General features: G+C 33.8%; 1 protein-coding gene across 1 annotated transcript in view; it reads left to right on the top strand.

Annotated features, from left to right (window-relative positions):
- TDRD3 (tudor domain containing 3) overlaps positions 1-19,225 on the top strand; it is a 203,839-nt gene that overhangs the window by 160,829 nt on the left and 23,785 nt on the right. The window contains exon 12 of the mRNA XM_067713741.1: positions 2,020-2,145. Coding sequence (XP_067569842.1) covers positions 2,020-2,145 — 126 coding nt within the window. The remainder of the gene's footprint in view (positions 1-2,019; positions 2,146-19,225) is intronic.

Raw genomic sequence — 19,225 nt, 5'->3', positions numbered from 1 at the left:
TTCATAGCTTGAAAGCCAAATCTCGAGAGACAAGTGTTGAGTAAAAGGAAAGATGGCTTTATTGAGGAAGCTGGCAGTCCTGGGAAGAAGATGGACTTGTGTCCCAAAAAACTAACTCCCCATTGCTCATCAGGGGGCAAGAGCTTTTAAAGTGGACTTTCAGGGATGTACGTGTGGAGGGAGGGGTTGGTGGAGGGGAGCTACATGCAGAACAGTAGTCAGCTCCAGCAATCATCTTGAAATTGGTCATGCAGTGACCTGATCAGCATCATATGATTGTTTTAAGTACAAGTAATCTTCAACTCCAGCGTCGGTGTGTTCCCATTTTCTTGAGGCCAGTTCTTGGAATTGTGTAAGATGGAACAGCTTATGTCATGGCTAGTCATCATGTGGTTAACTTTTTTTTTTTTTGCGGTACGCGGGCCTCTCACTGTTGTGGCCTCTCCCGTTGCGGAGCACAGGCTCCGGACGCGCAGGCTCAGCGGCCATGGCTCACGGGCCCAGCCGCTCCGCGGCATGTGGGATCTTCCTGGACCGGGGCACGAACCCGTGTCCCCTGCATCAGCAGGCGGACTCTCAACCACTGCGCCACCAGGGAAGCCCGTGGTTAACTTTTTCTACCTGGTGGGGGTTTCAGTATCTGCAAAACAGCTCAAAGGATACAGCTCAGAATATTTATCTGTAGCCCTGGAGGAGAAACTAAAGGTCCTTGACTTTGCTTAATGGCTAAACTATCAATATTATTTTTTTGTCTTGCTTGACTGTTTTCCTTTGTTTCTGCATTTTCTCACTTCTCTGATTAAATTTATTCTTTGGCTAAAGTTTTTCTACAGACAAGGGGCAGGTGGAGGACATGGAGGGAGAGGGGTGTTTGTCCTGGGAAGGTCCTATAGGGTCCTGTTATATTAAGGGTTACTGTTCGAGTGTTATATTAGAGCATCCAACTGCCCTAGTTTGAAGAAAACATTTCTTAAGAGTAAATAAGAGTTTTATGAGTTTTTCGTTTCCATATCATATTCACTAAGCAACGTTCAGATGTATAATTTGAGTCCTGAATGGGTTGACCTATAGTGGAGGGAATACTCCAATCAGTTGACCTACTCCCAGTTACCTCAACAGATAAATTTAAAAATTGTAGTTGTTACGTAAATTCAGTTCCTAGTGAGTTTGTTAATGTGTGTTGCTTCCAAGAGCCAAGGAACACTGGGTAAACAGATGAAATAAAAGTGTCCGGTCTTACAATGTCTCAAATCCTATAAATCCTGGGTATAAGTAATGTGCTTACTTTTTACCTGAAAACCCTCCTTCACCACAGCTGCCTGTATGACTGCAACAATGAGCCTTTTTCTTTGTTTTGTTTTTTTTTTTGTCATGTATTTCTGTTTTTTAAATACATTGCTCCATACTTAAATATTCTGATTAGTACATAAGAATCATCTTACCAGTTTTAGTCAAAGGGCTTCAATGGCTAACAACAAAACATAACACTAGTTCTTTTTACACCCATTAGCATGTGAATGTTCTTCTCTATTGACCCTCTTAGTTCTGAAATCTTACTACTGCTCAGTGTACGTATATCAGAACTCACATGGCTGAGAGAATTTCTCTCTTTTTCTTAGCCAATTTATGATTATCCAAAGGTAAGCTTTCTTTCTTAAAAATATTATTCTCTTAAAAATTATTTTCTTTAACATATTGTATATTTTAAAGTTGCTAAGAGTGTAAATCTTAAAAGTTCTCATCATAAGAAAAAAATGTAACTATATGTGGTGATGGATGCTAACTAGACTGATTGTGGTAATCATTTCACAATATATACATATATCAGATCATTATGTTGTCCACTTAAAACTAATACAATGATATATGTCAATTATGTCTCAATAAAAATTGATTTAAAAAATGAGCTTTCAAAAAATACAAATATTGTAACATTTTGAGTATTTACATTTCCATCATGTATCACCCTTTGTAGACAATATTGATTGTCATATTTAAAATTCCTTTTTGTCTCCTCAGTTTTACCGAGCAGAAGTTGAAGCTCTTCATTCTTCAGGTATGACAGCAGTTGTTAAATTCATTGATTATGGAAACTATGAAGAGGTGCTACTAAGCAACATCAGGCCCATTCAGACAGAGGCATGGGTACGTGATCCAAATTCTGTACAAAGGCATAAGCTGTTTTGAAAGAAATACATAGCTCTAAAAGATTAGTCATAGTAATACGAAATTTGCCAGTGGAAAAATATTTTGAATTTGCTTAAAACCAGCTACTCCTAAAGTAAGATTTTAATTTAATAATTACATTGAACTACAGTAAAAATGAATGCATTGCAATTGCTTCTCTTGTATAATGCTTTGTTATATTATGCTTTGGAAATAGGTGCCCTTATTTATATGTTGGCCAAAAATGTGTATATGTTTTTATGGGTTTTTATGCATATTTTGTTCTTTCCGAGTTTGTTACTTTAAATTTGACTAAATTATGTCCAGCAGTTGTCAAATTTAAGTCTCTGTTGGATACATGTATATTCTTTATTATTTTAGTTACATGTAAAATTAAGAAAAACACTTTAAATTATATATGAACTCATACTCCATTTACTACACGTATATTTATATATGTATATGTGCAGATTAAATTTAAATATCTTTGTTTAATAATTATTTGATTAATTTTGTTGCCAAATGTTATGTCAAAGCTGTGATGATTTTGTTGATGTAATTTAGACTGTATTGGCCTCATGGAGTCCATTTTATACAGGACTTATGTGACTTTACATAGATAGATTCTCAGCTACATTTAGGCAAAAACAGGAGGACAAGGCATATTAGAATTTGTTTCATAAAGTTTTTTTCAAAATTTATTTCCTTTCTGTAATTTGTGGATACCTGTTAATAAACTTATCACTAGAAGCCTAATTTGTTGCTGTTTCCCTAAAATGTAAAAATATACTAGAAAACTATATCATCTAGACAGTAGCCTTCATCATTGAAGCATACATTCTCATGAGCTGCTTTTAGTTTAGTTTAGCTTTGGTCTTTCTAGATTTTTCTGTCATGACCTCTGTGTCACTGCTCCCTCTCGCCTCCCCAAAAAAGATAAATAAAACAACAACAAAAAGCCTAGTAGCAGCAATCATATTTGGGTCCATAGATCTTTATTCTTTACCTTTTTATTCTAGAAAAATGATCATTTTCTAGGTAGCTTATTGTTTCATATTTTACAGTACAACATTCATACGTTTAAGAGATCCTTTCCTTCACTCTCATCCTCTAAAGTTGAGCTGCTTTTTCCCTAAAAGACTGAAATACCATCAATGTCTAATTTATATCTTTTCTTAGAGAAACTTGATGTAACTATATCTTTTGCCCTTTTGATTCCCATGTGATGGCTATTTTTATTCTCTTTTCATTTATTCTCTTTTTCATTAATACATCTTAATGTAGTTTTGATGGTAAAAGTATTTATTGAGTCTTTATTTGTAGAAGTTGAACCCTAGTTTGCTATTCATCATGTGATGCCAGTGTTTTTGGCCATTACAGTCAGAGTCAAAATAAAATTTTTACATTTAGTGTTTTTTTAGGAGATTTAATAAAAGATTAATTTTATTCTTTTCTCCCTAAAGAAAAATTTAAGTTTCTTTACTTTGTTTCTTCTCTACTTCCTCTTTCTGTTCCAGAGTGGACATAACTTATGAGCACATTTCTCATTCCTCACTGTAGCTTTTCCATTCAGAGGTGTTTGGTACTGAAGTGATCATTTTCTTTCTACAGTCAGTGACTTTTCCTTTTTTCCCCTTAATAGTCCTCGTTGCTTTATTATTGATTTTAGGTCTTTGTAAACTTAGCTGGACAATAAATTTATCACGTGACAGCCCATGTAGTGATTCTGAACCACAGCAGTACTTTCATATCCCTGCCTACTTGTGAATACTCTTCTAGGCTTTATTGTGCTATTTTTTTTTTTTTTTTTTACCTATTTACTTTTTCTGCAGTCAACTTAAAAATCTTTCATAAGATACGTGAAATATTTTTCAGGTAGAAGCAGGATAGTATTACTAAATCTTTTGGAGATTCTGGTATTTCTTTTCTCCTATTTACAAGTAACCAAGTGATTGTTGATGTTTTATGATTTTGCATAAATTAATACAGCAAATATTTTTGGATCATGAACAGTGTTATTGAGGATAAGATCATCCTTTCTTCCTTATCTGTGTGAATAATTGACTTAGTTGTAGAAGCAGCTCCTTCTTGATAAATAGAAGCCACCAGCTTAACGTATCTTAACCCATCTCCTTTTTTTTTTTTTTTTGCGGTCCGCGACCCTCTCACCGTTGTGGCCTCTCCCGTTGCGGAGCACAGGCTCCGGACACACAGGCTCAGCGGCCATGGCTCACGGGCCCAGCCGCTCCGCGGCATGTGGGATCGTCCCGGACCGGGGCACGAACCCGCGTCCCCCGCATCGGCAGGCGGACTCTCAACCACTGCGCCACCAGGGAAGCCAACGCATCTCCATTTTTAAAAAAATACATATGTGCGCATATACATAAAAAGCCTCTGAAGAAAAACAATCTATGTGGCTGTCAGTACATTTAACATAGAATTAGTGTAGAGTTCTCTTATCCTCTGAGAGTGCTGATGTTGGGGTCTATGAGCACTTTTTCTTTTTGTAACTTGGGAATTGTAACAAGTTTTAAGTTAATCCAAGCAAAACATTCACTATACTAATAAGAAGGTAACTCTAATTGATAAGTCATACTAGAAAAATTAAAGAGATGCAAAGGTATAGCAAGGTGTTAGAAGCCTTAGCACAATTATTCACTCACACTATGGACTGTGTAATTTTTAATTTTTTTCAACTCTTGCACTACATATGTACATTACTGTTTTTAATTATGAAATGATTTTGTATATTTTATTAAGGTTTATGTTAGTTATTGGCACAAGATTCTGGAAAACCTCTTTTTTTCCTAAATGTAGCAATGATCATTCATTGAAATTTTTTTAATAGTTTGCAGGAAAAATAACCAAGAAGCCTGCATATAAACCAAAAATCTTTATAGAAATCAGTTGTCTTTATTGTCTCTTAAAGGTGTAAGGATAAATTATTAAATAAAAAGCATGAAATGAGATTCAATGACTAAGTTAATAGTTTCTTAAATGGAAAATTAGAATAAAAATCAAGTTAATAGTTTAAATCTGTTAATATTTTTCTCATGAAGTTTAAGAACTAATTGCCTTAAATCAGTCTGTAGACAAATTTCTATTTTCCCCTTCTATCTGGATGTACCTTTTTACTTCCAGAACATACTCAGTGGTGATATTTTAGATGGCAAAAATATATGTTCTGATTATGATTAAATATGTTATTTCCTCCAAAATGATCTACTGAACTTTTTCTTATGTTATGTCATACTTCATTTTTTTTTCTAGCTAGATTAAACCTGGATCTTTTAACTATGGTAAAATATTCTGTCTTAATTTTAGTGTCTTTATTATAGTAAACTCTCTCATATATTAATGTGAGATTCACAGCTCATTCTTTTTTTTTTTTTTTTTTTGCGGTACACGGGCCTCTCACTGTTGTGGCCTCTCCCGTTGCGGAGCACAGGCTCCGGACACACAGGCTCAGCGGCCATGGCTCATGGGCCCAGCCGCTCCGAGGCATGTGGGATCTTCCCGGACCGGGGCACGAACCCATGTCCCCTGCATCGGCAGGCGGACTCTCAACCACTGCGCCACCAGGGAAGCCCACAGCTCATTCTTAAGTGGATAAATCCTCTTTTTTTTTTTTAATGTTCTTTGTATATTGCAGGATTTTCCTTATTTTACCAAAGTAAATGAAGCATTATGGAATCTCATATTATTTGTAAAACTATGTAGGGAGAAAACCATAATATTATTTTATATTTCTGACCACTGTATGAGAAAACATTAGGGGCAAAGGAAACCTATTTGTGTTTCCTGCAGGCGCTTTTCAAATTTATTCTTTTTAACTCTAAAACTAATATCAAGAAACCAGTAAAAAGATGCCACAGGCAATTTGGAATTACTGTAAAATACCCTGGCGTTGCTGCTCAGACAAATCTTTTGTGTTTTTAGAGTGTTGTTGCTTCTGAATCACTTTTCTAAACCTGGAAGGACAGTGTCAAGTTCTGATTTCCCAGAATATTTATGACTTGTATGCCACTGAGACTTATATATCCCAAGAAATGTTTTAGAACATGCTGATTTCTAAACTTTCTTTTTAAAGGTTCATAGTATCAGGAAATGATCTTTGTTCAGTTAATGTTCCAACTAGAAAAATTATGATTGTATTGATAACGGTTAGTTCTAAGACCTTAGCATACACATCAACTTGGGCAGTAATTCTGGAAAGTGACAGATGGATTGTTATTGTCTTTTAACCTACCTTAAATGTTTTTCTGTAGCATATTTATTTATTCAACAAATATTCATTGTATGTATGTTAGGTGCTAGGCATTGTTCTGGGTGAGGAATATATGTTAGTACTCAAAACACACAAAAGTACTGCCCACAAAGTTAGAAGAAAGTTATATTTCCAATTATGTGAAACAAACTTAAATATCTCATGGGAGTGTTCATTCTTACCTCTTGAAGCTTTAAAACAAGATATAAGTGGGAAAAATTTTGTTTACTGATTTTTAATTTAAATAATGTTTAGATCTTTATTTTATTTCACCTTATTTGAAGATAAAATTATTACAGAAGAAGAAAGTGTCATTTAATGAATTTTATCTATTTAAAATTTCCTATCTGTTTATCTACTTGATTTAAAAAGTAAATTTCTTTTTAGATGGGTTTGGGTTTCTTTTAAAAATAATTATAATGTATATCTTTTTCAATTTTAGCATACTTTAAAAAAAGAATTATCAGTTTCAAGTTTTACTTTTGAAGTAACTTTGTGCAAAATTTATTTTATAATGACATCCTGGGAAGCACATTTGAAAATTACCTTTTCAAATTCAGATAATGTTCAGAAAAAAACAAAGTATTCTACCACTAATAAAAATATTAAAGAGAAACATATTACCCCCCAAAAAATCCCTAACCTATTTTATGAGGAAAGAGATTGAGAGTTTTGATATGTAAATTAATGACTTAAAATGGATCCTAAATGTATTAGATGTATTAGTAAATTTATTAGTAATGTAAAATGTAAATTTATTAGTAATGTAAATGTATTAGTAATTTTAATGATATAGTAATAAAGTTAGGCTATATCTAGTTTGTATTTGATATCAAAGATCATAATAGATATTAAAAAGAGGACAGTTGTTATAGAAACCATTAACTTCAAAGGGAAATTAGAATTATGTAACAGTGAGGTTCTGCCAATTAGTATCCAGTAAAAAGTGCAGGCACCTATTTGATCAGAGTCCAGAAGGTTTTTCATTTCTGATAATAAGTTCTTAAATAATTTAGTGGGTATAATTTACCATACTTAAATTTCTGCACTAAAAGCATAATTTGAGTCAGGTCAGTGAAATACTGAAATACATTTTCTTCCACTATACATATTTTGGGACACTTCCCTTTCTGAGGTTGCCTTATAGGCAATGCTCATTTTCTTTTGCAGTGTAAACACAGAGTAAATCAAAAGGAAACTGTACAGCTAGTTCAGCCCCATTTAAGAACATAATTTTCACCTTATAGGTGATGGAATTTGGGGGATTCCATGTAATATCTTTAAGCTCTGTTTTAATAAAGTTTGGTTGTATTTGATATGCTTTATTTATTTCTTAATCTATCACCCAGCTTTTCACAATTCGCACAGGAGGTTGTGGATTATACAGAAGGACTTTACTAGAGATATGAAAGCTTCTGACATAGAGGGAGAGATGATTCATTCATAAATGATGCCATATACATTGATATATCAACTTAAATACTGTTGACATCTACCTCCTGAATCCCAAATTCTGTTTGTGAATTTGAGATTATTATGAAACCTAAGAGATTATTATGAAAATCTCGAGATCTAGTTTTGACCGGGCTATATTATTCAAGAGACATTTTATTTCACCATTAAATTAATACTAAGAAAATAGTATGCTATTTTAAGAACCTGTACAAAAGTACTGCTTGAATTTTGCTATCTGATAATTTAATGTATTGTAATCTATTCAAAGGAACTGTATATAAAAATATCTTTAAAAGGTTTCTGGGTAATCTGAGTTTTCCTTTATTGAGCAATGAAAGTACATCATGTTATTTCATGTTCCTTTTTATTGAAGGTAAAATAACTCCCAAAGTGAAATAACATGGTAGGGTATTACCTAAGATGTGCTGTCTTTTTGATTTGTTTCTAACTTTAATTACAATTAATAAAACAATTTAAGCCTTATATTATTTAAATATTAAGAATCAAGTTAGCATAACTGTTTGAAAAATCTTTTTTGTGTACATGAATAATACCAGTAGCTATTATGTTAATCTTTTATCTTCTAAGTCTCCCCTTTATTAATAGCAACTTAAAGGATGGACTCCTGGATTATGGTGCTGGTCAATTGAGAAGTAAATTCCGAGATGCTTTAGACTTATGCTAAATGTTGTATAATTTTTATTTTTTCTTCAAAGTAGTCTTAGGAGGCATCCTGGGTATGATCTACAGCTGAAGGGGGCTAGGATTGTCAGATGAACTTATTTTTTCTTTTGACATTTTTGATTTAATAGATGCAAGGTTTGTTCTCTTTCAAGTGTAAATTTTATTTTTTCATTTACTTTACTTACCCAGATTTTTAAAACTGTAATTTCAAACTGCACTGAATTTTACCATTCCTTCACATATGTGTGCAGAAGACTTGCTAATATACTCATTGCACAGGAAATAAAGTAGTAAAATAAATGAATATGAGGAATATTTTTGTTTTGTTTTATTTCTTGTTCCCAAAGATGTTAAAGTATCATATTGGGCATGTGCCTTGACTAGGCACTCATGTCAGTATGTTTTAAAGACTTTTATAAATCTGAAGAGGCATCCTTCTTGAATTAAAAAAAAACCAACAGTGCACACAGTTCTGTTTTAGTTTCTAGTGAATTTCTGAGCCTCTTCCATCTATACCTAAAAAGGCAGAAAAATATGTTGCTTATTGCACCATAGACTTTATTCCCTTTCAGATGGAGCTCCTACAATGCATCTTTCCAATTCTAAAGTCAGTGGTTGTGAACTTTGTTGGTGATAGGCTAAAAGAGGATTTATGATACATATTTGATTGCGTACCATAACAAGTCGTCAGTTGTCCATTTTCTTTTTTAACCTTACATGGTTATTTGTGTTTTCCTGTACTCTTGCTTTTGTCACCTTATTTATTAGTCATCTCTCTGTGTTTTCATTCTATTTCTTAAACATCATTGTATCCTTTTGACTTTGTTTTTTAAACTTTATTTTCTTTTCACATTTAGTGGGTGGTATCTCTTGATGTATTTGTTTATTACCCCTTCCTACTGATCCTAATTTCCTGAACTTTACTGGACCTATGCTGTTTGTTCTAGAATCATGTGCAGTAGGCTTCACTATCACACCTCTAGAAAAAGAGTGGAGTTGATCTGTCTCCTTGTGAGAAACACTCTGGTGTTAATAGCTTTCAGTTCCATTAAACTTGGGAAATACTGGCAAGAGTTTTACACCTTAGTTTCAAATAACTCCCTTAGTAGTGGCCTGTCGTTGGCTGAGAGCTCCATTCAGAAGGGACAGGACGTTCTGCAACAGTGAGTACATTTTATTTGCCTTAAAAAAAAACAAAAAAATCCCATATAGTTTGTTAAGAGTAAACATAATGATGAGGTTCCAGTTAAGTAGCTCAGGCCATCATAAGAATTTAAAAGTTATTATTTTTTTGTACATACTTCTTCATGCCTAGCCCATCTAGCTCAGGGTTAGTTCTGTTTCCTGGTTAAATAAATTTGGAAAATGCTGGGTTAAAAAATTAAGTATGCTTTTTGATTACAGGACTTCTTTGAGCCAGTAACAGATTAATATGTATTTTAAATCTCCAAGAGAGAGACATATATAGTGTTTATTGCTTCACAAACTTATTTGCTCATGGGACCCTTTTTTTTTTTCCTGTATAAAATTTGTTATAGAAAGTCTGCAGGAGTACTTTGAAAAACATCATACCTCTTTTCTTTGTAGTTTTCAAATTTCACATTTTTAAAATAGGGTGAAGATTTATCTTCAGAAACACTGTTTTAGATGTTCCAGACTTCTTCTTAATAATATAATATTGTACTTTTATGTTATAAATAGAGACTAAATATATAAAAGGCAATTTTTCCTCAAACATGTTCCATGATTCTTTACCTTTCTATGAATAGAGGACAAAATATACTTCTGAAAATTTATGTCCCTTCTAAGTACTTATGCCATTAGTAGTAGTGTTTTATTACATAAAAATAAATTTGACATCTTCTTTTACATGTAATTATACACAACTCACTGGTCATTTAATTTAATTTTAACTTAACTCTAATTCTAGAAACATTTATATATTAACTTTTTTAAATTTTCATTCATGAAAACTCCCATTGTAGCTTTTATAATATTGCTGTTTCTTTTCTGTAATTCTTGCCTAATAACCCACATGATCTTTATATGTTTCAGCAGTAAGGCATTGCCATGATTTGTTTGGGTATTGTATTTGTTATTCTCCAATAATCTAGCCTAAAGCAAAATCTGCAATCCTTTTTTTTTGTTAAACTGGCATTGGCTACTGAATTAAAGGAAAGTATCAAAGCAAGTTAATTCCACTGAGTGTGTGGGCATTCTTAAATGAAGAAGAGGACTCCTAAAATACCAAAAATTCTGTTTTGTTTCAACGTTTGTATTGCTCCTTTACTAATAGGCTAGTGTGTTCTCAAGCCTTTGACTAGTATTATTTCAGTTAATTAAAAGCTTGTTAAAAGCCTCAGAGAAAACAAACTATTAAACTTAACTGCTCTTGGTCTTCTGTTTAAGAGATCAGAAGATCTCTCATTTTCCTTGTAACAGTTATTAAGATGAATTGATAATCTTGGATCTAACTCCAGAGCTCACCTGAGAGATCTAGAGGGGAAAAAATTATTATTTTAAGAAACATATCCTTTCCAGGCACTTATAATTATAAACAAGGGCAGAATGTATGGTTGGATAATAGCTAGTGAAAGTGCAAAGGAACTCTGTTAATAAGCAGTAGGTATATACTATAAGTACCATTTGTTTTAGAGCTTAAGGGGATTTGATTTTAAGTGAGCATATGAACTGACTTGGTGGCTGAAACAGTGGAAAGAGGTCAGTAATTATTTGTTGAATGATTAGTGTAGTCCTAGTGGTCACCCTTATTACTTCAGACATGAAGCCTGAGTGTAACAGTTTAATATGATAGTTTTTCCACAAGTATTCTGAGTGCTTTTTGTAACAAAGCTACTTTAGAAAATAGATTGGCCTATATATGCAAGGGATTAAAAGGATATAAGACAAGTAGAAGATAAATTTCCTTCCTTCCAGAAGCCACATAATAAATATTAATAAGGCCTCTATCTGGCTGGCATGGTTCCAGTCTGGGAACCATTGTTGGCATGGTTCTTGATTATAATTTTGTTATGCCTGTTAAATGAATGGTATGGTGTGAAGGAAGTAAGTGGGGAAGGCCAAAGTTGACTTTTTAAAACTAGTGTTAACTTTAACAACTTTTTATTGGAATTTTTATTTTGCCTGAAGTGTGCTCATTTTTTCCCCCAGATCATGTGATTGGGAAATTAGGCTCAACCCTCCTGGTCATGCTTACCCAAGAGCTTATTATTCAAAGTAAGATACTAGAAGTCAGTTTCATTCTGTTTCTATATGGTTCAAATTCTAAAATTTTTGGACTTGTTATCTTTTTTAATGTTGGTAGCCATTTTTGATACTATTTAATGAATGATTAAGGAGAATATAATGAGCATTTTATCTTGAAAAGTTTTAAGTAAATAAGGCTTAAAATAATGTGGAGAAAAGTATTCTAGTGTATTTTTTTCCTTATAAAGTGATCAGTTAATATGAATCTTATTAAGAATTCCTGAATTTGACCATCAGTACTCAAACGAATGTTAGACATAATTAGATTTTTAAAATATGGAATTGAAGTCTTAAAGCAAATAGAAAAGGGAGATAGATCAAGAACTTGAGAGTAGTAGTTCAGAAAGCCTCTAAAAGCTTTGGGCACAAATAAAGATATCCCTGGTTGATCTTTTATGTGCCCTGATTAGTGTTAATGCATACTAAGCACTTGGCCTTACTGATAGTAGTTCTCATAAATAGAAAGACTGTTTGAGACTGAGATGTAGTGGAGCTGATTACAAAATGATCTAGAAATGCTAAAACGTTGGTCACTTGCCCAGTCCATTTAAATTGTATCCTTGTATTCTTAGGAAATAAGCAAAGCAAAGAAAAATTCTCATTGAATGTGTTTAAAATTAAAATATATAATTCCCTAAGAAAAATTAAGGAATGATAAAAGAAACTTGAGACTGAGAACTCTAAATTTTTTTTGTAGAAAATTACTTATAAAAGGCTACAATAAAAGCATTTTAGATATAATTTAGAAATGAATATAAGATTTAAATTTCAGGAAAATGATATGTACATTTTCCTACTGATTTATTAAAAATACTTAAAATTGGCTACGAAAAGACTGAATATTCCGTTCATTCTAATGATTATAATTGCTTTAATGAAATTAATGACTGAGGGAAGGTATTTAAGATAGGAAAAAAAATGACCACAGAGTAGGTTAAATGTAGATTTGGTATCTTGATTCTTAAGCATTTTTCAAAATAATTTTCATAATGGTATAATTTAAAAGGTTTGACTTAAACTGCTAAACAAAAATTTTTTAAACAAACTGCTTTAAATAATTTCAATTATAAGAACAAGTTTTGCTTTCTGAAATGATAATTGCTATTCTTTGAAGTTCCAATAAATTTCACATAAATGGCAAAAATACTTCTGACATTGTCTACTGCCAGTTGCCATTCTTGGACCCGAGGCTGAGGAACATTTCCAGATTCTGTGTGCTTTATCCTGAAAGAATTTGATGAAAAAGGGTCACTGAGAGAGTGAAATATCTGCTCTGCTTGGCCTTTGAAAGAAGGGGAGAGGGCAGGGCTAGTTTTGGGCAAATTACTTCCACCTCCCTTTTTGCCCCTGCTTCAGCTCCAGGGGAGCTGGAAATGCACAGAAGGAGTCAGAAGACCTGGGTCGAGTCCTGGCTCTGCCACTTACTACCTATGTGACTTTGGGTAAGTTATTTAATGTCTCTGGGTCTCAGCTTCAGTACAGGGTTGTTGTGAGGATTAAGTAATATGATCAAAGGAAATGTGCTTTGTAAACTCCCAAGGTCTATAGAAATTTAAAATTTTATTATCATAACCTGGCCTTCTTCTTCCCAGTTCTTCCATAGTCTGGTATCCTTGGCTATGCATTTTTAAAGCAGCCCAAAATGACAACTCCTTTTGCTTTTCCCTGTATCCTCTCCATATGGGAACTCATTCCTGTCCTCTGCATGCTTCAGACTTAAGTATTCTAAGAATATTAAACCAGACTGGTTAAATTAATCTTCATTGTAGAGTGTGGATTGTGTTGCCCCTTTTTACCCTTCCCACTCTCACCTTTCTTCTTTAATCTTCTCAGAATTGTGCACTTAGAAACGTCGAAAAATCTCCAGTGCATGGAAGTTCGCACAGTGTTGGCAGAAGTCCCTTAAATTGTGTTACCCAGATCACTTCTCCATTAGTTAGTAAGGTTGATTGGGTAAATGGGAATATGATTATGTCTCTCGTCCTTTCTTTTTCTTTGTGTGAAATGAGATGGAAATAGTTCAGAGTTAAAACTTCTTCTAAAATCTCACTGATAAGCTAGATCCTAAGTTGAGGAATAATCATAGAGAGGAGACAAGGGATTTAGTGGCCATTTCTTTGGTCAGCTCTTTGAGTTGTATCTGACTTGGCCTCATCTTTGATTCTCAGTAAACTCTAGCCTACCCTCAGTCAAACTAAATTTATAACACCTGTTGTCCTTCCTGGGTGCTCAGTTGATAGAGCCTGCATGGAGCTAAGGAGGAAAGAGAATTTGCCTTCTGCATCACGTCTGGTTTCAGATCAAGGGATCTTTAAGAGGCCATAATGAGAGCTTGTAGCTCTACTTGATCCAGCCTTCCCACATAATCTGAGAATGCTTGATTCGGCTATGTGTCAATAATAGTAATAATAGCCCCTGATGTTAACTGCTTGCCATTAATGCCTAATTACCATGGAGCACAATAACAGTTACTCATGTCATGATTAGATTAACTTTCTTAAAATTTTTATTTTATTTTATTTTTACAGCCTTGAACCATTGACTTATGCTCAATATGGTTTCTTGCTGAAGTAGCAGTGTCATCTTTCTTAACTAAAAATTAGAAATATTGAACTCTAGTGGCAATCAAATGCAAATTGAAACAATAACAGTGTTAAATGTGTGAATTAATGGGAAAAAATTAAATGATAATGTTCATGCTGGCAAAGATGCAGTGACATGAGTACTTTTATACATTGCTGATGGCAGTGTAAATTGGTGTGATCTTTCTGATTTTTTTCCAAGCCTTAAAAGTGTTCATTCCCTTTAAACTAACAATCCCACAGTTGTTAATCTCTGCTAGTGAAAGATAAAAGGAATAAGTGAATTTCTGAGAGATGATCATTGCAGCAATAACAGGAAAAACTAGAAACTACTTAAATGCCTAACAATAAGAATGGTAAAATGAAGCATCATTCATCAGCTGGGTGAAATATTTTACAATTGTGATAAAAGATCATTATGAAGGCTGTAATATCATGGGAAATATTTATGATGACTGAATGAAAGCAATTTATAGAGTTGAGAATGCCCTCAAAGTAGTGGTTGTTTTAGTGTAGTAGAATTATGTACAGACTCTGTATATGTGTATATACTTATTTTTCAATTTTATAAACTTTCTATAATTTTGTACTACATTTTTTATTTGAAAAAGTAACAGCAAGCAACATAAAATTAGCAAGAAGAAAGTTGATCATGATTAGGGAATTTTAGTCTTAAAAAGAAATCCCTAAAATTTGCAAAAAGGATCTGAAAATATGGGAGTTTACAAAAAGAAATATGAATAAAAACATAACTTCTTTCTAATTTTTCCCTTTGCCTTCAGTGAAGTTAACAACAACATGATTATGGTTTTCCATGATAAAATACCATGATCTTTGAACTTGTTCCTGTCTATAATTAGTAAATGAAATACTTCTACAATTAAACCAGTAGACTTACCTATACAAATTACCACCTTCATTCAGTCTATCCATACAACCTACTTTCCAATTCCTTGCAAAATTCTCTCTTAATCACTGTCCACAGAACACATCAGAATTCAGTCTCTCCCAAGTGCTTTCAAATGCACAGCAAAATACATTTCTCCTATGAAATGTTTATTTAATCCATACAGGCATACCTTGTTTTATTGCACTTTATTACGCTTTGCAGATACTGCATTTTTTTACAGGTTGAAGGTTTGTGACAACCCTGTGTCGAGCAAGTCTACTGGCACCATTTTCCCAACAGCATTTGCTCACTTTGTGTCCCTGTGTCACATTTTGGTAATTCTCACAATATTTCAAACTTTACTATTATATTTGTTGTGGTGATCTGTGATCAGTTATCATTAATGTTACTGCTGCAAAAAGATTTCAACCCATTGAAGGCTCAGATGATGGTTAGCATTTTTTAGCAATAAAGTAAATTTTAATTAAGGTATGTGCTTTGTTCTTTTTAGACATAATGCTGTTGCACATTTAAAGACTACAGTGTAGTGTAAATATAAATTTTGATATGCACTGGGAAACCAAAAATTAGTGTCACTCCCTTTATTGTGATATTTGCTTTATTGCAGTGGTCTGGAACCAAACCTGCAATATCTCAGAGGTATGCCTGTACTTACTTAACATTCATAATTTTGGGAATATGTTAGTATATAATTATGATACTTTGACACTTTGTCCCTGTTTTTTTTGATACATTATTAAAATATTAACTGTAAAGTGATATTTTTATATTTGAGGTTTTCTTATTAACTTATAATTTCAAATATATTTTAATCTGTTTCAAAAAACTTTTTGAGCACTTACTATGTGACTTTATCTCTCCACCCAGAACAGTGCCCAGCACAACACATTTCCTTAGAATGATTGCATGCTGGACAATGGCAATGCATAGATGAGCAGTCTCTACACTAAAAGAGTCAGACTAGCAGAGGAGCCCAGCAAGTAAAGCACCATAGATGGAGCGTGTTTAACTCAGTCAGGAACTGACTCATAGAAGAGGCGAGGCCTTCCCTAACTATCGTGTTATAAAACAGCAGTGCGCCATCACACAAACTCTCTATCCCCTTTGCCTGCTTTATTTTCTGCATATCCTGCCCCTCCTTCCAACCCCTAAGTGAAAGCAATGTGAGAACAGGATCTTTGTCTCAGCTAATACTTCAGCATTCAGAACAGTCCCTGAAACATAAGGCTTTCAATAAGTACTTGTTAAATCTGAATGAATGAAGTTTAATGTGAGTCTCGAAAGTTTTGAAAGACTTAGCTTGGGAAAAAAACGTGTGAGAGAATAGCAAAGAGTGTAGGAGGGCATGGTAGGGTGAGGTATTTTGGTAGCAGTATAGGTTGGGTGTAACAAGTGTCAGCAGATGAGGCTGGCTGCAAAGGCAGGTGGCTTGAAGGATGGGGAGTCAGGTGGGTTACAGTAAGGAGTTGGAATATTTATATCTGAGAATAGGGACCAATGAAGGATTTGGGGTAGGGGAGTGTCATGATGTGATTTTGCTTTAAGAGATTATTTCCTGTGGTATAGAAAATGGGCTTTAGTGAAAGCAGAGAGCAGGGAGACCAGTTATTGCAATAGTTAAGGCAAGAGGTGGGGACTTTGGAGTCATCAGAGTCTAGGCAAAAGTAAAGAGTATGGGTGAGATTGTGTATAAAAAGAAAAAAGAAAGTGTGTAAAAAGAGAAAAGACGAAGACAAGGGTCAACTTCCTGGGAATTTCACAGCTGAGGGGTGGGAAGGGACATTGAGAAGTAGCTGTAGTTTAGGAGGACAAGGGGTTGGGCAGATGGGGAGGGATGCTTAATCCACAGTATAAAATGCTGGAAAGGTCAAGGAAGATGAGAATTGAAAAGTGGCTGTTGGATTTGGCAATTGGCAGGTTCTTACAACTGTAGAATGCACTTTCAGTGGAATGGTGGATGTGCATGACAATTTGTGGTTTCTTGACAGTAAGTGGGACATAAGAAAATGAGGGTTAGGCTACTTATAGGATCTTGGTTGTGAAGATAAAGAGGATAGAAGAAGAGAATAAGGAGTAAAGGAGCTCAGGGTGAAAATCCAAGCATGTTTACATCAAAGGCAGAGTGAAGAAAAGAGAGAAAGAGAGGTTGTAAAAATAGGTGTAAGGATTAAAAAAAATCCAGGCTGTGGTGAGAAAGTGGGGTACGATCACTTTGGGTGACTTTGGGTATGTTGAGGAGTACTAAAGAGAAGAGAGGAAGGAAGTAAATATAGGTGTGGATGAGAGTAAGCTGGGTTTCAGGGAAGGAAGGTGAATAATCCTTCACTAATGAACTCTTTTCTGTCAAGTAAAAGCAGGTCATCTGTTCAAAGTAATGAGGTCAAGAATAGGAGAGGAATTTTGAAGAGAGATGTAAAGATTTAGAAACCACCCAGGAAAATGGGAGAAGAAGCTGACCAAGAATGTATTTTCACAGCAGAAGTTTTCAACCCTTAGTAAAACTTACGCGCAAAGCATTCTGTGAGAGTTCATTCTCAGTTTCTGGTCTTTTAGTAGCTGCAGGAAAAGTTTAAGTGGATACAAAAATGAGAAGAACTTTACAAGTTTATTAAGTAGAAACTAACAAGTTAACCACTCAGCCCATTTTCAGTAGAGGTTCTCATTAAGGACCTGATATTTGAAAGTCTGCACAGTCATAATGACTATGTTATTGCCCTAGGACCTCAGCAGAATTCAGTATTGGAAAATGCCCTGTGAAAATGGCTTTAAGCTCTTGCTAGTAAATTTAGTATAATCCTAGGAATGTTAACAAAAGTTTCAGGCCTTCTTGAGCTAATCTTCATGCCAGGTAGTGATACATTAAATAGATAAAAATGTTAATTAGGTATTTGAACCTTCGAAGATGCAGTGACCCTGTGTATGTTTGGGTGTGCAAGTGTGCAAGCATGTGAGAGATATCATTGTTTAAAAAATTGTGATAGTTACTAAAATGTTCATTTAGAGTGGCTTATCTCAGTAAGGAGAAAAGAAGAAAATAAGGTAGAAAATTTTTAAACTCCTGTTTAATCTCTTAAAACCTAACCTATTGACTTTTCTATTAACTGACCTATTTACAGAAGGAGATTTTCCTAACATGGACACAGTTTTAAATAAGGAAAAAATTTTTTAAATGCTCATCATAATATTTGCATGACAGTTATAAAGAGTTGTCTAGCTATGGAATTATAAAACAAAATCCAAATATGAAACCAGTTAAGAACACATGCTGTTCACAATCATAGAGTTAATTTATAAGCTACCATGGAATATTCTTATTCTGCTATTGAAGTGGACAGCCCTTTCTCATTGCTACCATACCAAAATATTGATAAAGATTTCTGAAGAAAAAGAGCCTCAACAACTTACTTTCAACTTTCCTAAGAGAGCTTAGGAAAGTTATCTGTCTCAAAGTTTATGCCACAGAATGTGATAACACTCATTAAACAGAAACAATACTATGAGGTTTATCAAATTATGAAATTGATGAACATCCTTTATTTAAAATGTATTATAAGTTCTTAGGTAAATTTAGGAACTTGCCAATTACATAGACAAAGCAGAATTGTTTGTATTCATCTAAGCCTCTGAGGGTAAATGTCTTGGAACATGTAATAGTTAATGGGAAAAATCTGGTGTGAAAATATTTGTATTGGTGAATTTTACTGCTTTATTATACTTTTCCTTCTCATTAGTAATATTTTTCAGAAAAGTCTCCATGTCTGTGGATACCAAGGGTGGGGGACACTAAGTTGGATGAATTTCATAAAGACAATTACAGTGAGCCCTCTGTATCCACAGGTTCCACCGACCGTGTATCAAAAATATTAAAAAAAAAAATTATAAGAAGTTCCAAAA

Source organism: Pseudorca crassidens, chromosome 18, assembly GCF_039906515.1.
Source record: "Pseudorca crassidens isolate mPseCra1 chromosome 18, mPseCra1.hap1, whole genome shotgun sequence".
In the NCBI taxonomy this organism is placed as follows: domain Eukaryota; kingdom Metazoa; phylum Chordata; class Mammalia; order Artiodactyla; family Delphinidae; genus Pseudorca; species Pseudorca crassidens.
The sequence above is the reverse complement of the archived record's forward strand: the minus strand, read 5'-3'. Positions and strand labels throughout refer to the sequence as shown.